Below are 14,931 nucleotides of genomic sequence, written 5' to 3'. Positions count from 1 at the left end.
TTTCTTTTTTCTCTACATCTTCGCTGCAGATCCTCTCCTTCCTGTTTGCCTTCTGTCTCGCAATAGTGCGAGAAAATTTGTGCCGCTTGTTAAAGATGCTGCGCCTTCTGTTGTGCAATTTATCTCAGAGGATTTCAGGTTTAGTTGTAATTTTAACATTGTTTTGAGTGATATTTCTCCAGTAAGTCTTTTTCTGCAAAATGAAAATTTTGTTGCTTACACTATAATAACCCTAACCTTCCTTGTGTTTACAAACTAGACGACAACCCAACAAATATATCGTTTGAAATTTAAAATGTTTCATGACAGCATCCTTTCTAGAGAGATTAGAGACATTTCCACATCTCCAAAAATGCCAATATTGTAAATTTTAAATGATTTATTTGTTGTAGTACAGTGTAAATTACATCTATTTCATGGTAATTGTATAGTTCCCCATTATTTAAACCGTTTTAATTATAAATCTGATTCAAATTATTTTTTTCTTTCCTATTAAACTGTCACTTATACATAAAAAAACAGGAGTTAATCTATTTCATTAGATCAACCTTATTTATACCAGAGACACAGAATATGGGTTTATTTTTTTAAATATATTTATTAATTTAATATAACTTATCTAAACTAAGTAGGAAAAAAATCTATTAAGTCTAAGATCTGTTGGACTTTTCAGACTTTTCCTCAGTGGTGAATCAAAATAAATTTAATTGAATAGAAATGAAATTATACAGCTTTTAGGCTTTGCATATTGAACTAAAACTTCTAGAATAATATATAAATATTTCTTCTAATCATTGACATATTTTGTTAAAATATATATTTAATAATATTTTTTGCCAATTCCCATTTATATCTTTTTATCAAAAATGCTTTAACAGGATAAACATTGTAAATAATTTTATAAGAAATTTCTCTTCCTTTATTGTTTATTAAGTATTTTTTTTAGGAGTAACCAAGTCCACTTCCAATTTATATTTTCAAAAATGCTGGACCAATAAAATATACAAGCTGGTGAAAAAACAACATTTCAGAGTAGAATATTTCTTAACATTTTGTTGGTTGTTTTCTTACTTAAAAAAAGGGGCAATAATAGTCAACATAAATGGAGTTTGGATCAAAATTTGGCACTGAGTGAATTGGATCTGGAGGTAAAGATGATAAAAGCTTTAATGACACCACAGCATATTCTTTAGGGGTGACAGGAAATTGGAAAAGTAATATTCCCCTATCAAACCATTTTCTATAAAGGATTGTCTTATTTTTTGTATTTAATGCCTTCATTATTCCAGATATAGTATTTATGGGGGGGAAATTGTGTTTGTACAAAAGTGACCAGCTGAAGAGCATTTGTTTATGAAACGTAGATGGTTTTAGGGGTTTTCTGGATATACTGTAATTGCATCTAAGAAGAAAGGGTGATCCTCCAATTTTGTCAAAGTTGTAAATGGGAATAGCATTCCATATAGAGTTTGGGTTTTTTAGAAGATTTTTTAAATATTTAATTTTGAATGAATTGTTTAAAGATGTGAAGTCAAGGGCTTCAGTTCCACCTTTTTCAACTTTACTCATTAGAATATTTTTTTTGATTTTAACTGAAAGAATTTGCATGGCCAGAATGAAAAGATATGGGGAGACTGGACACCCTGGTCTGAGACCTCTGTCCCCCTTGTGACGTCGTGATGTCACAAGGTGACATCACGACGTCACAAGGTGACATCACAATATAACTCCAAAGGCAGAATTCTGACATCACCAGCGATTATATAAGCGCCTCACATCATCTACTTTCATCACAGCCGTTTAGCAGCCGTTGTTGACACATTTCTCTCGAGAATTTATTTAGCAGTTCACAGTAAGACTTTAAACTTTGTTTGGTGCACATTTCATTTGGAGATTTACATCAAACTTACCGTGAAATCTTTACCAAGTTTCTAGAGAAGTAATTTTAACTTAGACCCTGAAACAAACAAAGGTTACAATGGAGTCCAACCAACCAAGAATCGAAGACGTTGCATCTGACAACATTGTTGAAAGGGAAATACAGCCACCCAATCCGCTCAAGCGAAAGAAGAAGAAGGTGCCATTTGCAGTCTGGTTGGAGCAGCAAGAACTTAAGGTTTCTGCTGACAATACCGAACCGCAGGACGTTTCACTTATAACTGAAAATGAATCGATCGCCAAATCGCTGGAGACACTGGATCAGAAAGACAAAAGTCCATCTACGGTTAAGCCCAAGGACAACATCCAGCCAGACAATTTAACTGAGGTTCCTGATGATCAGACTGCAGAAAATGTCCAAAGAGGCTGTTTAAATGAAATTCAAAATCTGCCCCACTCTTCTGACAAGACAAGTCAAGCAAACTGTTCGTGTCTTGCCAAATTTAAAGAGACTGAATTGAAATACAAAGAAATGCAGAAATACCTAATGACACAGCTTGATGAGATGTTCGATACGAATAAAAAACTAAGTGCTAAACTTAGACAGCAGCAAGAGCTGGTGAAGAAACTACTGTCAGAGAGCAGACAAAGCAAGGATTCAATGGTTTCTGCTCAAATTCAGAGAGATTACCAAGAAATCCCAAAGAAGAAAACATTAAATTATCAATCTGCTTCGGTACAAACAGAGATGGATGGACAGGAAACCAGATATCCATTAAAACCAGTCAGTCGAACAATTTCTACGCAAACTGAGATGGATGTGCTGGAAACCAGAGGTAACTTGAAACCGTCGGACAACAAAATGGAGAAATACTTAATGAAACAGCTTGATGAGATGTTTGATACGAATAAGAAACTAAGTGCTAAACTTAGACAACAGCAAGAGCTGGCGAGGAAAGGACTCTCAGAGAGCAGACAGAGCAAGAGGTCAATGGTTTCTGTTCAGACTCAGACAGATTGGCAAGAAATCCCAAAGCAGAAAACAGCAAATTATCAATCTGCTTCAACACAAACTGAGATGGATCTACAGGAAACCAGTTATCCAGTAAAACCAGTCAGTCAAACAACTTCGACACAAACTGAGATGGATCTACAGGAATCCAGTTATGAATTAAAACCAGTCAGTCAAAGTATTTCGACACAAACTGAGATCTCTTTAGTGCTACAAAAACAGCCCTCTGAAACACAACTGAATGGGCATCAGGATCAGCTGACCAAGATATTCCAGAGATCTACAGGTAAGAACAGGACAGAGTCAGCAATGAAAGCTGCCTGTGAGCTGCAGATCCCCAATAATGAAAACGGTGAACAACAGGAAGTTTCTATACTAGGAACAGTTGTGGATCATATAGCCTCCATTAAAACATACATTCATATGATTAAAACAGAGATCGCTAAAGTAGAGCAGATCGATGAAAAAGAAACTGTCTCTGAAACCCAACTAAGTGGGGACCAGCAGGATGACAAGAAACCATCAAAGAAATCTAAGTGCAAGAACAAAAGAAAGGCAGCAATGAAAGCTGCCTGTGAGCCGGAGACCCTCAACATTGATAAAGTTTCTGTGGAAGACACTGAAGAAGATGAAGTTTCAATACCGGAAAACTTCTTTTCTGAAATATTCGGTGATGAGACAGCCTCCATCATACCTGAGATTCATAGAAATGAAACAGTGATTGGTGAATTACAGCAGGCGACTGAAGACAAAATGGTGACAGAAATACAACAGAATGGGGATCAGCCAGATGATAAAAGACCATCGACTAAATCAAAATGTAAGAAAAAGAGAAAGACGGCAAAGAAAGCTAAACTAGAAACCATTGTAAATAAAATAGAGACAGATCAAAACTTGATCCACAGCACTGAGACACCAAAAACTGAAGATCGAATCCAAACTACACCTGAGGAATCAGAGACTCAAGCAGCTGGAGAGTCAGCTGAGCAGAACAACGTCTCTGAACCAGAAAAGAGCCCCATGAAAAAGATTTCTCTGTGGAGGCGAATCAAAAAGGCTCTAACTCCCTCATGTCTGCGCCAGTTCAAAGGCAGAAGTAACGTCCATCCAGCGTAGACATCAATTTATGTCTCCAGTATCTTAGATTTAAAAGGGGGGTGGGGCCATGTGTGGGTTGGCTGGTTGGCGCTAATTGGAAAAAGAGCTACTGTTGTTGTTAATTGGACATTTTAATATGAAAAAGCCAGGACTGCACGGTGGGAAAGGTCTCCCCGTGTAGCTGTGGGTTCACTCCGGGTGCTCCGGCTTCCCCCACGTTCAACATCAGTACTTATGTTCATTCATTGTAAGATTTTTATTTCTAATTCTAAACAGACAATAAGACAACCACATTTATTAATTAAAGGGAGAATTGGACAAAGAAAATGTAAACAACATGGAACAAAAAGAGCCTTTTAGATGTTTAAACCTATACAAATTGGAAAAAATGTGGAAAATTATTTATCTTTCTGTGCAAGATTTATATATCTATATCTAAATTTAATTATATATATAGATATATCTATCTGTCTATATCTATATGTAAATCTGTCTGTCTCTCTATAAATGTATATAAATCTATATGTAGATATCTATATATATATAGATATCCACATATGGATATCAATCAAGCTATCTATATATACTGTATATGTACCTCTTCCTCTGTACATGTATGGATATACAGTACAGACCAAAAGTTTGGACACAACTGTGTGTCCAAACTTTTGGTCTGTACATGAGATTCAGCAGAATGACATTCAGCAGAATGACTTCAGACATTCTGCTGTATGTCTGAAGTCTAACAGATGATTTTATGATGTTTACCGGCAGCCTGTGTGAAGTTTTCTTCTTTTTCCGTTTATATATATATATATATATATATATATATATATAAACAGTGTTGGGTAGTAAAGGATTACATGTAACGACGTTACGTAATTTAATTACAAAAAAAGAGTAACTGTAATTCGTTACAGTTACAATGAGAAAATATGTAATTCAGTTACAGTTACTTCCGAAAATATTAAGAATTACAAATTTAGTTACATTTTTAAAAAAATATGAACAAAAACCTTTGCGAAATATATAATGATATTTTTATTGCTTTGCGCCCTATATCGCCGTTTCCCGCTACGGCTCCTTGTCTCTATCATATTTGCCAGCCGCAATGCCACTCTGATGGTCCGTCCTGTGCTGGCGGAGCCTCCTGGAGGAACAGCAAGCGAGCGGACGGTTCCATTTCAGCTCAAGCAGCGCATCAAAAATGACAACCTTCCAGCACTGGAAATATAAGGAGCATTTCATTTACATATGTGAAAATGGCTCAAATTTAACCGTGCAGTGCAAGAAGTGTTTGCCGGCTATCAAGAACTTGTCCTCGTCGAAGCAATCTATGTCAAACCTGAGGAAACATTTAGAGGTAAGTGCAACTCATTGATAGACGAAGCGTATTGTTTTACGAATATTTGACTGTTTGGTGTTGATGCATGACAAACGTTGGAATCTATTCTTTCCCATGAGACATTGTATGCAATGTGCTAGTGTTATGGTTTTCATGATGAACATAAAGTAAACTAGAAAATTCCTGAAGAAATTTAACTGGGGCCTGCCAAAGTGTGCCCGTCGGTTTGGACCCAGCGTTCTGATGCTAAAAATTAGCATCAATGCTAAGCTTAGCTAAATAGTAGTCATTAGCTTGTGGAATTTTATCACTTGCTTCGCAAGTCAGTCACTACTCTCCTTATGTATTGCTATGGGCAGGCCCCAATTAATGCTACTTTGAACATATAATTATTAATTATATTATATTTTTCTTCTATCTTTTTTTCTCTCTTTTCAGAGGAAGCATCCAGGCGTTCTTCTGAAAGGCACGTTTAGTCCATCTGATACTCGGGACCCATCGTCCATCTTAATTCTTGATGCACTGTATTGTGCCGTGTTTAATTTTACAAGCAAGGGTGTGCAAAGAAAAAATCAAGAAAAATAAAATGTGATGTAAAAGTCTTACTTTGCTTATTTATTACTAAACTGGAGCACTTCATTGTCATTGCACATGTATGAAGTAATGAAATGCAGTTTGGCATCTAATCAAGTGCAACGTGTGCAGATTGTACAGCATGCAGTATTTAGAGATAAAATGCAGTTATTCACAGCTAGGGTAAGGAAAGATGGTTGATAGATATGTGCAGCAGAATAAATAAAATACCCCTAGGGAAATGCATGTATGTGCAGAGCCACTGTAGATAGGGCTATACAAGTGCGAATTGAAGAGGAACACTGTACAAATGTTGGGATGGTACAGTAAGGTATGGATAGAGGGGAAGGAAAGACTGGTCTTTGGGAAGAGTTCAATAAGGTGACCGCTGTAGGAAAGAAGTGGTTTCTGAACCTGCTTGTGTTAGTCTGCAAACTGCGTAAATGGTAGAGCCTGGGGGAGGAGCAGAAAAGAGTATGGCCCGATGAGAGGAGTCTGAGAAAATCTTACATGCCTGGTGCTGGCATCTCTTCTTGTGGACCTCCTGTGATTGCCTGTCAGCAATTCCCTCTCAGCTTAGTGCTCTTTTAAGGTTCCCACTCAGTTCTCAAAAATTAAATGTTGAACATGGGTCAATACTCATTAAAACCTCAAAGTAATCAAAAGTAATTAGTTACATTACTTTTTAAAAGTAATCGAAAAAGTTACACTACAATTACATTTTAAACAAGGTAACTTGTAACTGTAACGGATTACATTTTTAAAGTAACTTACCCAACACTGTATATATATATATATATATATATATATATATATATATATATATATATATATGTGTGTGTGACTATCTATCTATCTATCTATCTATCTATCTATCTATCTATCTATCTATCTATCTATCTATCTATCATTTTAACAGAAACGAGGTACCTAATCTACGTCATCACGTTTCCGTCTGTCTGCGTGAACTCTAAAGTGTATGATGTAGCAGGACGTGGCTAGCAAGGAGCTAGTGGCGGCACGACGTCCGAAACAGTCAAAAATCCTGATAAGAATTAGATTTACTTCATGTCAGAGTAAGTATATCGATCGTTTTATAGATTACCTATAACATCATTGACTGTAAACAGCTGTTTTTTTGTGTATTCTCTCCAAACTGAGCTCAGGTTGCTTAGCTCTAAAGCTAATATCGTATTTGCTAGTAAGGCTAGCTAGTTAGCAGACGCTCAAATTCACATCGTGACAACCAAGCTTTGCTGGTGCCTCACCTCAAGCATTTTTAAAGGTTTTTTTTCCCACCCAGTCGCGAGTTTAAGGCATTATAAACCTCTGTTATATCGGATTTAGTGTTAAAAGCAAATAACTAGCCACGTAGTTAACACGAGCCTCGAGCCTTAGCTGAACTTGTGCAAGGCATGCTGAGGAAGAAGGTGGGAAAATATCTTTAAATGGCTTCTTTTTAAACTGGGTCAGTCCGCAGCAAACTGGGACAGCACAGACAGATGTTGGGGATGTGTGTCCTTGAGGAGATGCAGATAATTTACCGCTGATTCAAGAGTGTTGTGTGAAAATGACAACGTTTCCATTGCACGGGTTTCCTTTTTTATTGTGCAAAGTTCTGACTTGCGCTGTTCAATAGTTTACCTTTAAAAGTAGCTTTTTTGTGTGTTACAGGTTAAAATGCTTAAACAGTTTAAAAGACTATATATACATTTTTCCAGAATACATAATTTATTTTTCTCTCTTTCCTTCCTGGTCAAGATATTTAAGTTTTAGACAAAGACAACAAGAGTACAAATTTTAAACAGAAGTTTTATTTATGTGAGTGAAGAAATCTATCCAGACTAGGTTTGCCAGATTTTAAAAATTTAATCGCCCCTTTAGTTAATCGTAATTATTTGTGATAATTAAATTTTCACAAGCCACACCCCTGCATAATCTTTGCAATAAGGAAAAATCTTCAATAGAACCAGTTTGACAACATGAAACAGACGAATGCTCTCAAGAAGCAACAAATCATGTGTACAACCAACAAAGTTATTTTAAGCTGTTACAAACCAGTTTGCTCTTCAGCGAAAACCTCTGCCAAATGGAGAAAACATTTATCACTCTTTCCAGTAGTGTCTGGCATACCAAAGTTACACCAAAGAGGGAATTAAAGGAAAACCCAAAATGACACCTAGAGCTCTGCAGCTCAGTTGAGTTTCATTATTCAACGCTGAACAAGAGGCTGGGAAAAGATGGAGACTTTTAATGCAAAACCAACTGCATAGAACAAGCAAAATGAATGTCTGTCCATCATCTGCTGACAAATAATATTGTAAATTGGCATATGACCAACTACTCCTGTCGGAATAATCAATAAATCAATTAATTGCATGGTAAATTAAAACAAGATCACTAATTTCCATCTGCATTCCATTTTTCCTCTCTTTCTACGAAAAACTGGATGACAAAAGTTTTCAGTCTGGTATTTTGGTCTCAACAAGCCATTTTTTTGAAGGACTTTTTTTTTTCTTACAGAGGCTTCTTTGTTTGCTTGTTTTATTTGTTTGTTTATTTATTTTCAATATTTAAAATGTCTACCAGAGTTGCATGTTAATTAGAACCTATAGTTTATTGATCTTTGAGAATGTGTTCTTGCATTATTACGCCATTACCTTTTATATTACTTGAAAATAGTCTCAAAACAACAATATTATCGTTTATCACAACAATTTCTGGGACAATATATGGTTCAGAAAGAATTGGTATTGTGAGAGGTATACAACCAATGAGGTAATTCATATTAATATCATAACCACTGTAAGACAGAATGGTACTCTTTGCCACTAATTGGTTTGTTTGATACCTGCCTTTCCTTAAATAAAGGAAATTCTTCTTTTAAAATTTATTCGTCCAAAATATGTCTACAAGTCACAGTATTATTTTGTCTGATGCTAGAAATGAGAAACATTTGACACAAAAACTAAATAAATAAAAGTTTTTTGTATTTTCAGGCATCGTATGTGTGATTTTCAGAAGACAAATCGCTTTTGCCAGATGTGAGACATCGGCAAAAGATCAAGAGCTGAATGGAAACATTTGAGGCCTTTCGTGTGTGAGGTTGGTACCAGTTCATCCTTAAATAGAACTAGTTCCAAATTCAGTTCATTCAGGTGAAAATGAATCAAGTCATGTTCATAGATGTTGATAAATATATGAATAACCACCTGAACATTTTTGGATAATATTGGTTCCAATAAAATACATTATAAATTTTAGTCTTTTTAAAATTTATCCTAAATAAAAGCCAATAATAAATATATTATTGGCTACAAGACAATAGATATTATAATATTGTATGTAAAGATTACTTTACATTTTACATACAGTATGTAAAGATTAATTTGAAGTTGTAATTGATTATTCTGTTGATTATTTTGACCATTAATCGGATTAAAAGAAATGACACATTTTGCATATTTTTCATTTATCCACTTGAATCTTTTTTTACACAGTTTTTGGGAAACATTAAAATATGTAAATAATTCAGTTACTTTTTCTGAATAAGAAAACTTTTATTGTCTAAAATGCAATAACATTCCTTTAATGAACATTTGATCATTTGTAGCAAAGGTTTCAACTGCAGCTAAAAAAAAAAATTGTCTATTCATGATTTTTGTTTTTGGATTAGTAGACAACAAAAGGTGCTTAATAAGACATTTAAATTTTTCTTTACAGAATTTGAACTAGGTGAAAAATTCCACTTTAGGTGTTCTGGACACGTTTAAAGTCTAAAACTTAAATGCATATATATATATATATATATATATGTATAATCCTTTGCAAAGTTTTTGACTTAATTATGGCTCTGACTGTTATTCTTTCATCAAACAGCCTTTTTTGAGTTTATACACTCCAGTTAATAATTAATCAGTTGCTACATTAGTTGCCGATTATTTCAGTAATTGATTAATTACGATTAATGTAGTTAATTGATTAATTTGATTAATAATTTTAGCACTAATTAGCATCTTTGCTCATAATGATGTGATTATTATGACTTGCAGCTTTAATCACCTGAAGGTTATTTGGCACAAGTGATGGTAAAAAAAACACTGGAAATGAGATGAAGTCTAAAATCTGCTGTTAAATCAAATAAGATTAATTGGTTGGTAACTTGTTTCATTTGACATAACATTATATGCTCATAAGCAGGGGATTTTAAAGCCTGATTCTACAGATTTAATAGAGATAAATGATACTGATGTTATTAAAGTTGCCTAAAACACATTTTTTCTGTTTGTGTTGTTGTTTTTTAGGAGGTTGTGGGTTGTGTACCATGGGGTACGACGTTACGAGGTTCCAGGGTGAGGTGGATGAAGACCTGTTGTGTCCCATATGCAGTGGAGTACTAGAGGAACCAGTGCAGGTACGTCGTTATTTCAGAGATTAACCATCTCAAAATATTCAGACAGAGAATCATGTGCGTAAAAGATAAAACTTCTTTTTGTTTTAGGTGAGTTAGGAAAACCAGAATTATTTCTTTTTGCTCTTTCACTGCTTTAAAATCGTGTTTTTATCCATATTGAGATTAATGCTTTGGGAAGCCCAGATGACGATGTCATTGCTTTAATCTTCTGTTAATTTACAATAAATAAATGAAGTAAATAGAGACGCATGTTGACCTAAAATAAACTGCGTATTTGTGACATCCTGGGAAAATCAAAAGATTTCAGGCAAAATATCTGAAATAAATTACTTGTAAGGTTGATCCTTGGCTTCAAGGTGCTTAAATTTGCTCAAACATTTATACAGAAATATAAAAACCACTTCAATGTGCAACTGTTGCATCTTTTTTCCAGAATAGTTGTTTTTGTAATAAATGAACCAGTTATTAGAAGCTCTTTGTCTTTATTGCATCTGAACATTTTCAGTAGCACATTTTTTGCTTAATCAGCTTCATGTTTCTTTTTACTGCTGCAGAAAGAGAAACATCAGCTCAGCTGCAGCACAAAGATATTTTGTAGCATCAACTAGTAGAAATGTTACAAATAGAGCAGCTCCTCTAAGCAATGGAAACCTGTATTTGTGCTGCTTCTTTTTTTGGCAGGTTCTCATTCAGATGATATAAAGTTAAATCTACGCTTTTTTCTAAAAAAAAAAAAAAAACTTTCCAGGAAAATACAACCATTTATGCCCTTGTGTGAGATTGTATTTTGCATCTAATCTATACAGTCCTTCATTTTAGACATTAGAATTACAGTAGATAATAGTCTTCCTGAGTTAAAATATTCGTATTGTTATTTGGCCTTTAAAATACAAAAAAATGTATATTTTGGTTTACCTGATGTTTTTTAAATAATTACTAACTGATGTTTTGATCAGTTACTCAGTACTTGAGTAGATGTTTTTCACCAAATAATTGTTTTACTTTTTACTTTTGATTAAAAATACGGAGAAGTAGTGATATTCTTACTTGAGTACAATTTTTGGATACTTCACCATCTCTGACACTTAATTTCAGGCACTGAAGACATTTGACTGAAAACCAAAATAGTAAAGAACATGAAGAAATTATCTAAAAAATAAGAATTATTCAAGTATTTAGCAAATGCGGAAAAATATTGGTAATCCTAACTAAGCATAATAAATAAATATATTTAGTTTCAGCTGTATTTCTTAATCTTATAAAACATATTTTTTCTGCTCTCTGTTTTTCCGCTCAGGCTCCACACTGTGAACATGCCTTCTGCAACGCCTGCATAACCCAGTGGTTTGCCCAGCAACAGATTTGTCCCGTGGACCGCACAGTAGTGACGCTCGCCCACCTGCGGCCCGTGCCCCGCATCATGCGCAACATGCTGTCCAAACTCCAGATCAACTGTGACAACGCCAGCTTCGGCTGCACGGCGACGCTGCGGCTGGACCAGCTGCAGTCGCACCTCAAGGACTGCGAGCACAACCCGAAAAGGCCGGTCAACTGCGAGGAGGGATGTGGGTAGGTGGCTTCAACTGGGCAAAAAAATAAATAATAAAAATGTTCTGCTGTTAGTTTGTTGACTGTTGAATAATCTGCTGTTATTGAAGGCTTGAAATGCCCAAGGATGAGGTGCCCAACCATAACTGCATCAAACATTTACGGAGCGTCGTGCAGCAGCAGCAAACCAAGATTTCTGAGCTGGAGAAAACTGTGGCTGAGCATAAACACCAGCTGGGGGAACAAGTGAGAGACTTTTACTGACAATTTAGAAAACCTTTACACACAGAGTCTAATCTAAAGGCATTAGATTAGACTCTGCCTTAATATTCAATTTTTTATCTATTGCTCTTCCCCATCACTTTCCACTGACCCTAACTCTAGAGTAAATATATCTGACTGAGAGTATTGGAGAAAGACGAAAAGTCATATTATTACCAGAAGAAAGTCAGAAAATTACTAGAAAACAAAAAGAGCAAAGCTTTGATATTTATCAGGATCTGATCTACGATTCCTTCTTTTAAACAGCTCTGAAAAAATAAAGAGCCACTGAACCTCATGGTTATTCCATCAAATATTGATTTCTGCACTCTTCCTGATTTTTGTTGTTTCTAGATTAATATCAACTTGTTTTCTTTGCATCTTTTTTGTCATTTTGACCGTTTCTCATTTTCATTCTCATTTTAACACTTGATTCTCCCTATATTACAACATTATCCAGGTATTATTATGACTTTATGCTCTGACATTGACTTAACTGTAATAGGACTTTATTCTCATATTATTATGATTTGTTTTTATCACATTATGGGATCATTCTTGTATTATGACCTTTTTCTTTCATTATTGCGTCTTTTTTCTTGCCATCTTATGACTTTTTTTCTTGTATTTTTATTACTTTATCCTCATATCACTGTTTTATTCTCATGTTCTAACTTTATTCTTTTATTGACTCTTTGTCTCTCATTATTCTGTCTTTTTTCTTGCTGTATTGACATTTTTTCCTTGTATTACAATGGCTTTATTCTCATAGTTATCTTTTTGTCTTAGCCTGACTCTAATACTGTTTTTGTCTGAGTGAAATTTAGATTTTTGTAAAATATTTTTTTTCTTCAGTTTGTGAAAATTTGGAGATTTTTGTTAGGTTAAACTGTAGAGTTTTAATCATGTTTTTAAGTGGATTTGATTGGAACAAAATGTAGTTGGAAAAAAAAAACATGTTAGAAATTAAATCTTGTGATTTTTCTTTGTTTTTTTTGTTGAAGTCTGTTGAGTTTAGATTTTTCAGTCTGTAATTGAGTTGCGGTTTTCTTTTTTCTTTTTTTTTCCTGTCCAGAAACGAGACATTCAGCTGCTAAAAGCGTACATGAGAGCAATCCGCAGCGCAAACCCAAACCTCCAAAACCTCGAAGAGAGCATAGAATACAACGAGATCCTGGAGTGAGTAAAACTCCCGTTTTTCTTCCCAGTCGGTGATCGTTAGCCGTTTCTGAGCTCGACTCCGTCTCGTTTCCAGGTGGGTGAACTCCATGCAGCCGGCCAGAGTCACCCGCTGGGGCGGCATGATCTCCACGCCGGACGCCGTTCTCCAGGCCGTCATCAAGCGCTCGCTCATCGACAGCGGCTGCCCGCTGTCCATCGTCAACGACCTGATCGAGAACGCCCACGAGCGGAACTGGCCGCAGGGTCTGGCCACGCTGGAGACGCGGCAGATGAACAGGCGCTACTACGAGAACTACGTGGCCAAGCGCATTCCCGGCAAGCAGGCGGTGGTGGTGATGGCCTGCGAGAACCAGCACATGGGCGAGGATATGATCCTGGAGCCCGGCCTGGTCATGATCTTTGCGCACGGAGTGGAGGAGATCTTATAACCCACCCAGAGACACGGGGAAGTTTTGCTTTCACTCATCAGAGTGGTAGAGAGGTTCGGGGTTTTTTAATCCTCTTTAAAGTGAAACCTACAAAAGAAAATCTGGCTTATTTAAAACAAAATCTTAGGCTCACTCCTAAGTTTGATACTTATGCCTTAAAGTAAGGACAAATACTTTATAAACCTGGCAAATATAAACATAATCTGATGTCTAAGATGAAAGGTGATGTTTACAAGGTTTATATCTAGTGCATTATATGATCTGATTGTTCTGCTACTAATATAGTAATAAGCTTAAACCCCCATTTAATGCCCTCGCTTGTACAAATGCTTGTAAATACAAATGCTATATTGAATTCTAACAGTAATACTCACCACTGTATTTAGGTTGTGATTTTGCTTTATTCAGTTTCCTGTGAATATTTCACAAAACGTCTTGCGTTCCGCTTTAGATTGTTCAGACCTTCTGTGCCATTTGTTTTATTTATTGTTGCCTTTTTTTTGTTTCTTTTGCAAACATGATTGAAGATGTTACCATTTAATGTATGGGTAACTGCCTTTTGGTGAATTTGAAGTTTGTTGCTGGAAGTTTAAAGGAAAAAACAAGTTATCTTTGTTTTCTCTGTTGTACATATGCCGTGTGTGTCGGGTCCAGTTCAAGTGTTTAATTTGCAGCTCAACATTTGAAACATCACTCAGTGCTATAATTTGGGAAATTAAAATAGTTCACTTCTTTTTTTTGTTGTTTTTTTAGGTGATTTATTTTCAGAAAGAATTGTGAAAATCGAGGTTTTTACAGTTTTAGTGACGCACTACAGCAAAACACAGTCTTGGAGATTGTATAGATATTTGTGGAGTCACAATAATGCTTTACTATCAGTCACTGCTGTAGTGAGAGGAACAAAACTTCAGATGAAGATGATGTAAAAGCTCTTACAGGCAGACTGTGCCCTTCGCTTTCTTCCTTGTTCATGTTTTTTTATTTTCTCTGTAATGTACGGTGTTGTACAGATGAGTAATAAAACCTTAAACCATGTTTTTATTATTTAAATCACAATCTTAAAAGACCTGTATCTCATAAAGTCAACTTTTTTTAGCTTTAAATCATATTGTAATGTTTCTTGACCAAAAACATACCTGGATTGTTGTTTTTATTCATTCATGCATGTTTGAGAAATCCTGTGGTCTCCATA

General features: G+C 35.4%; 1 protein-coding gene and 1 long non-coding RNA gene across 2 annotated transcripts; both read left to right on the top strand.

The window, feature by feature from the left end:
* Positions 1-5,025: 5,025 nt before the first annotated feature.
* Positions 5,026-5,936, top strand: LOC116719495 (uncharacterized). The gene is made up of 2 exons (XR_004339192.1): positions 5,026-5,351; positions 5,772-5,936. It is a non-coding gene; the product is annotated as an uncharacterized LOC116719495 (long non-coding RNA).
* A 915-nt stretch (positions 5,937-6,851) lies between these two features.
* rnf41 (ring finger protein 41) lies at positions 6,852-14,774 on the top strand. The gene is made up of 7 exons (XM_032555882.1): positions 6,852-6,982; positions 8,906-9,011; positions 10,211-10,320; positions 11,618-11,889; positions 11,979-12,114; positions 13,205-13,308; positions 13,385-14,774. The coding sequence occupies exons 3-7, from the start codon at positions 10,231-10,233 to the stop codon at positions 13,737-13,739; spliced, it is 957 nt and encodes a 318-aa protein (XP_032411773.1). The 5' UTR covers positions 6,852-6,982; positions 8,906-9,011; positions 10,211-10,230; the 3' UTR covers positions 13,740-14,774.
* The last annotated feature ends 157 nt before the right edge of the window (positions 14,775-14,931 follow it).

This window comes from Xiphophorus hellerii, chromosome 1, assembly GCF_003331165.1.
Source record: "Xiphophorus hellerii strain 12219 chromosome 1, Xiphophorus_hellerii-4.1, whole genome shotgun sequence".
Classification (NCBI taxonomy): domain Eukaryota; kingdom Metazoa; phylum Chordata; class Actinopteri; order Cyprinodontiformes; family Poeciliidae; genus Xiphophorus; species Xiphophorus hellerii.
Note: the sequence above shows the minus strand (reverse complement) of the source record. Positions and strands in the feature narration are given on the sequence as shown.

What these genes read in the sequence shown, in the direction of transcription:
- rnf41 (XM_032555882.1), top strand. Translation starts at nt 10,231, where the DNA reads ATGGGGTACGACGTTACGAGGTTCCAGGGTGAGGTGGATGAAGACCTG. An exon ending in AACACCAGCTGGGGGAACAA is followed by an intron (nt 12,115 to 13,204) that starts GTGAGAGACTTT and finishes TTTCCTGTCCAG; the next exon opens with AAACGAGACATTCAGCTGCT. An exon ending in GAATACAACGAGATCCTGGA is followed by an intron (nt 13,309 to 13,384) that starts GTGAGTAAAACT and finishes TCTCGTTTCCAG; the next exon opens with GTGGGTGAACTCCATGCAGC.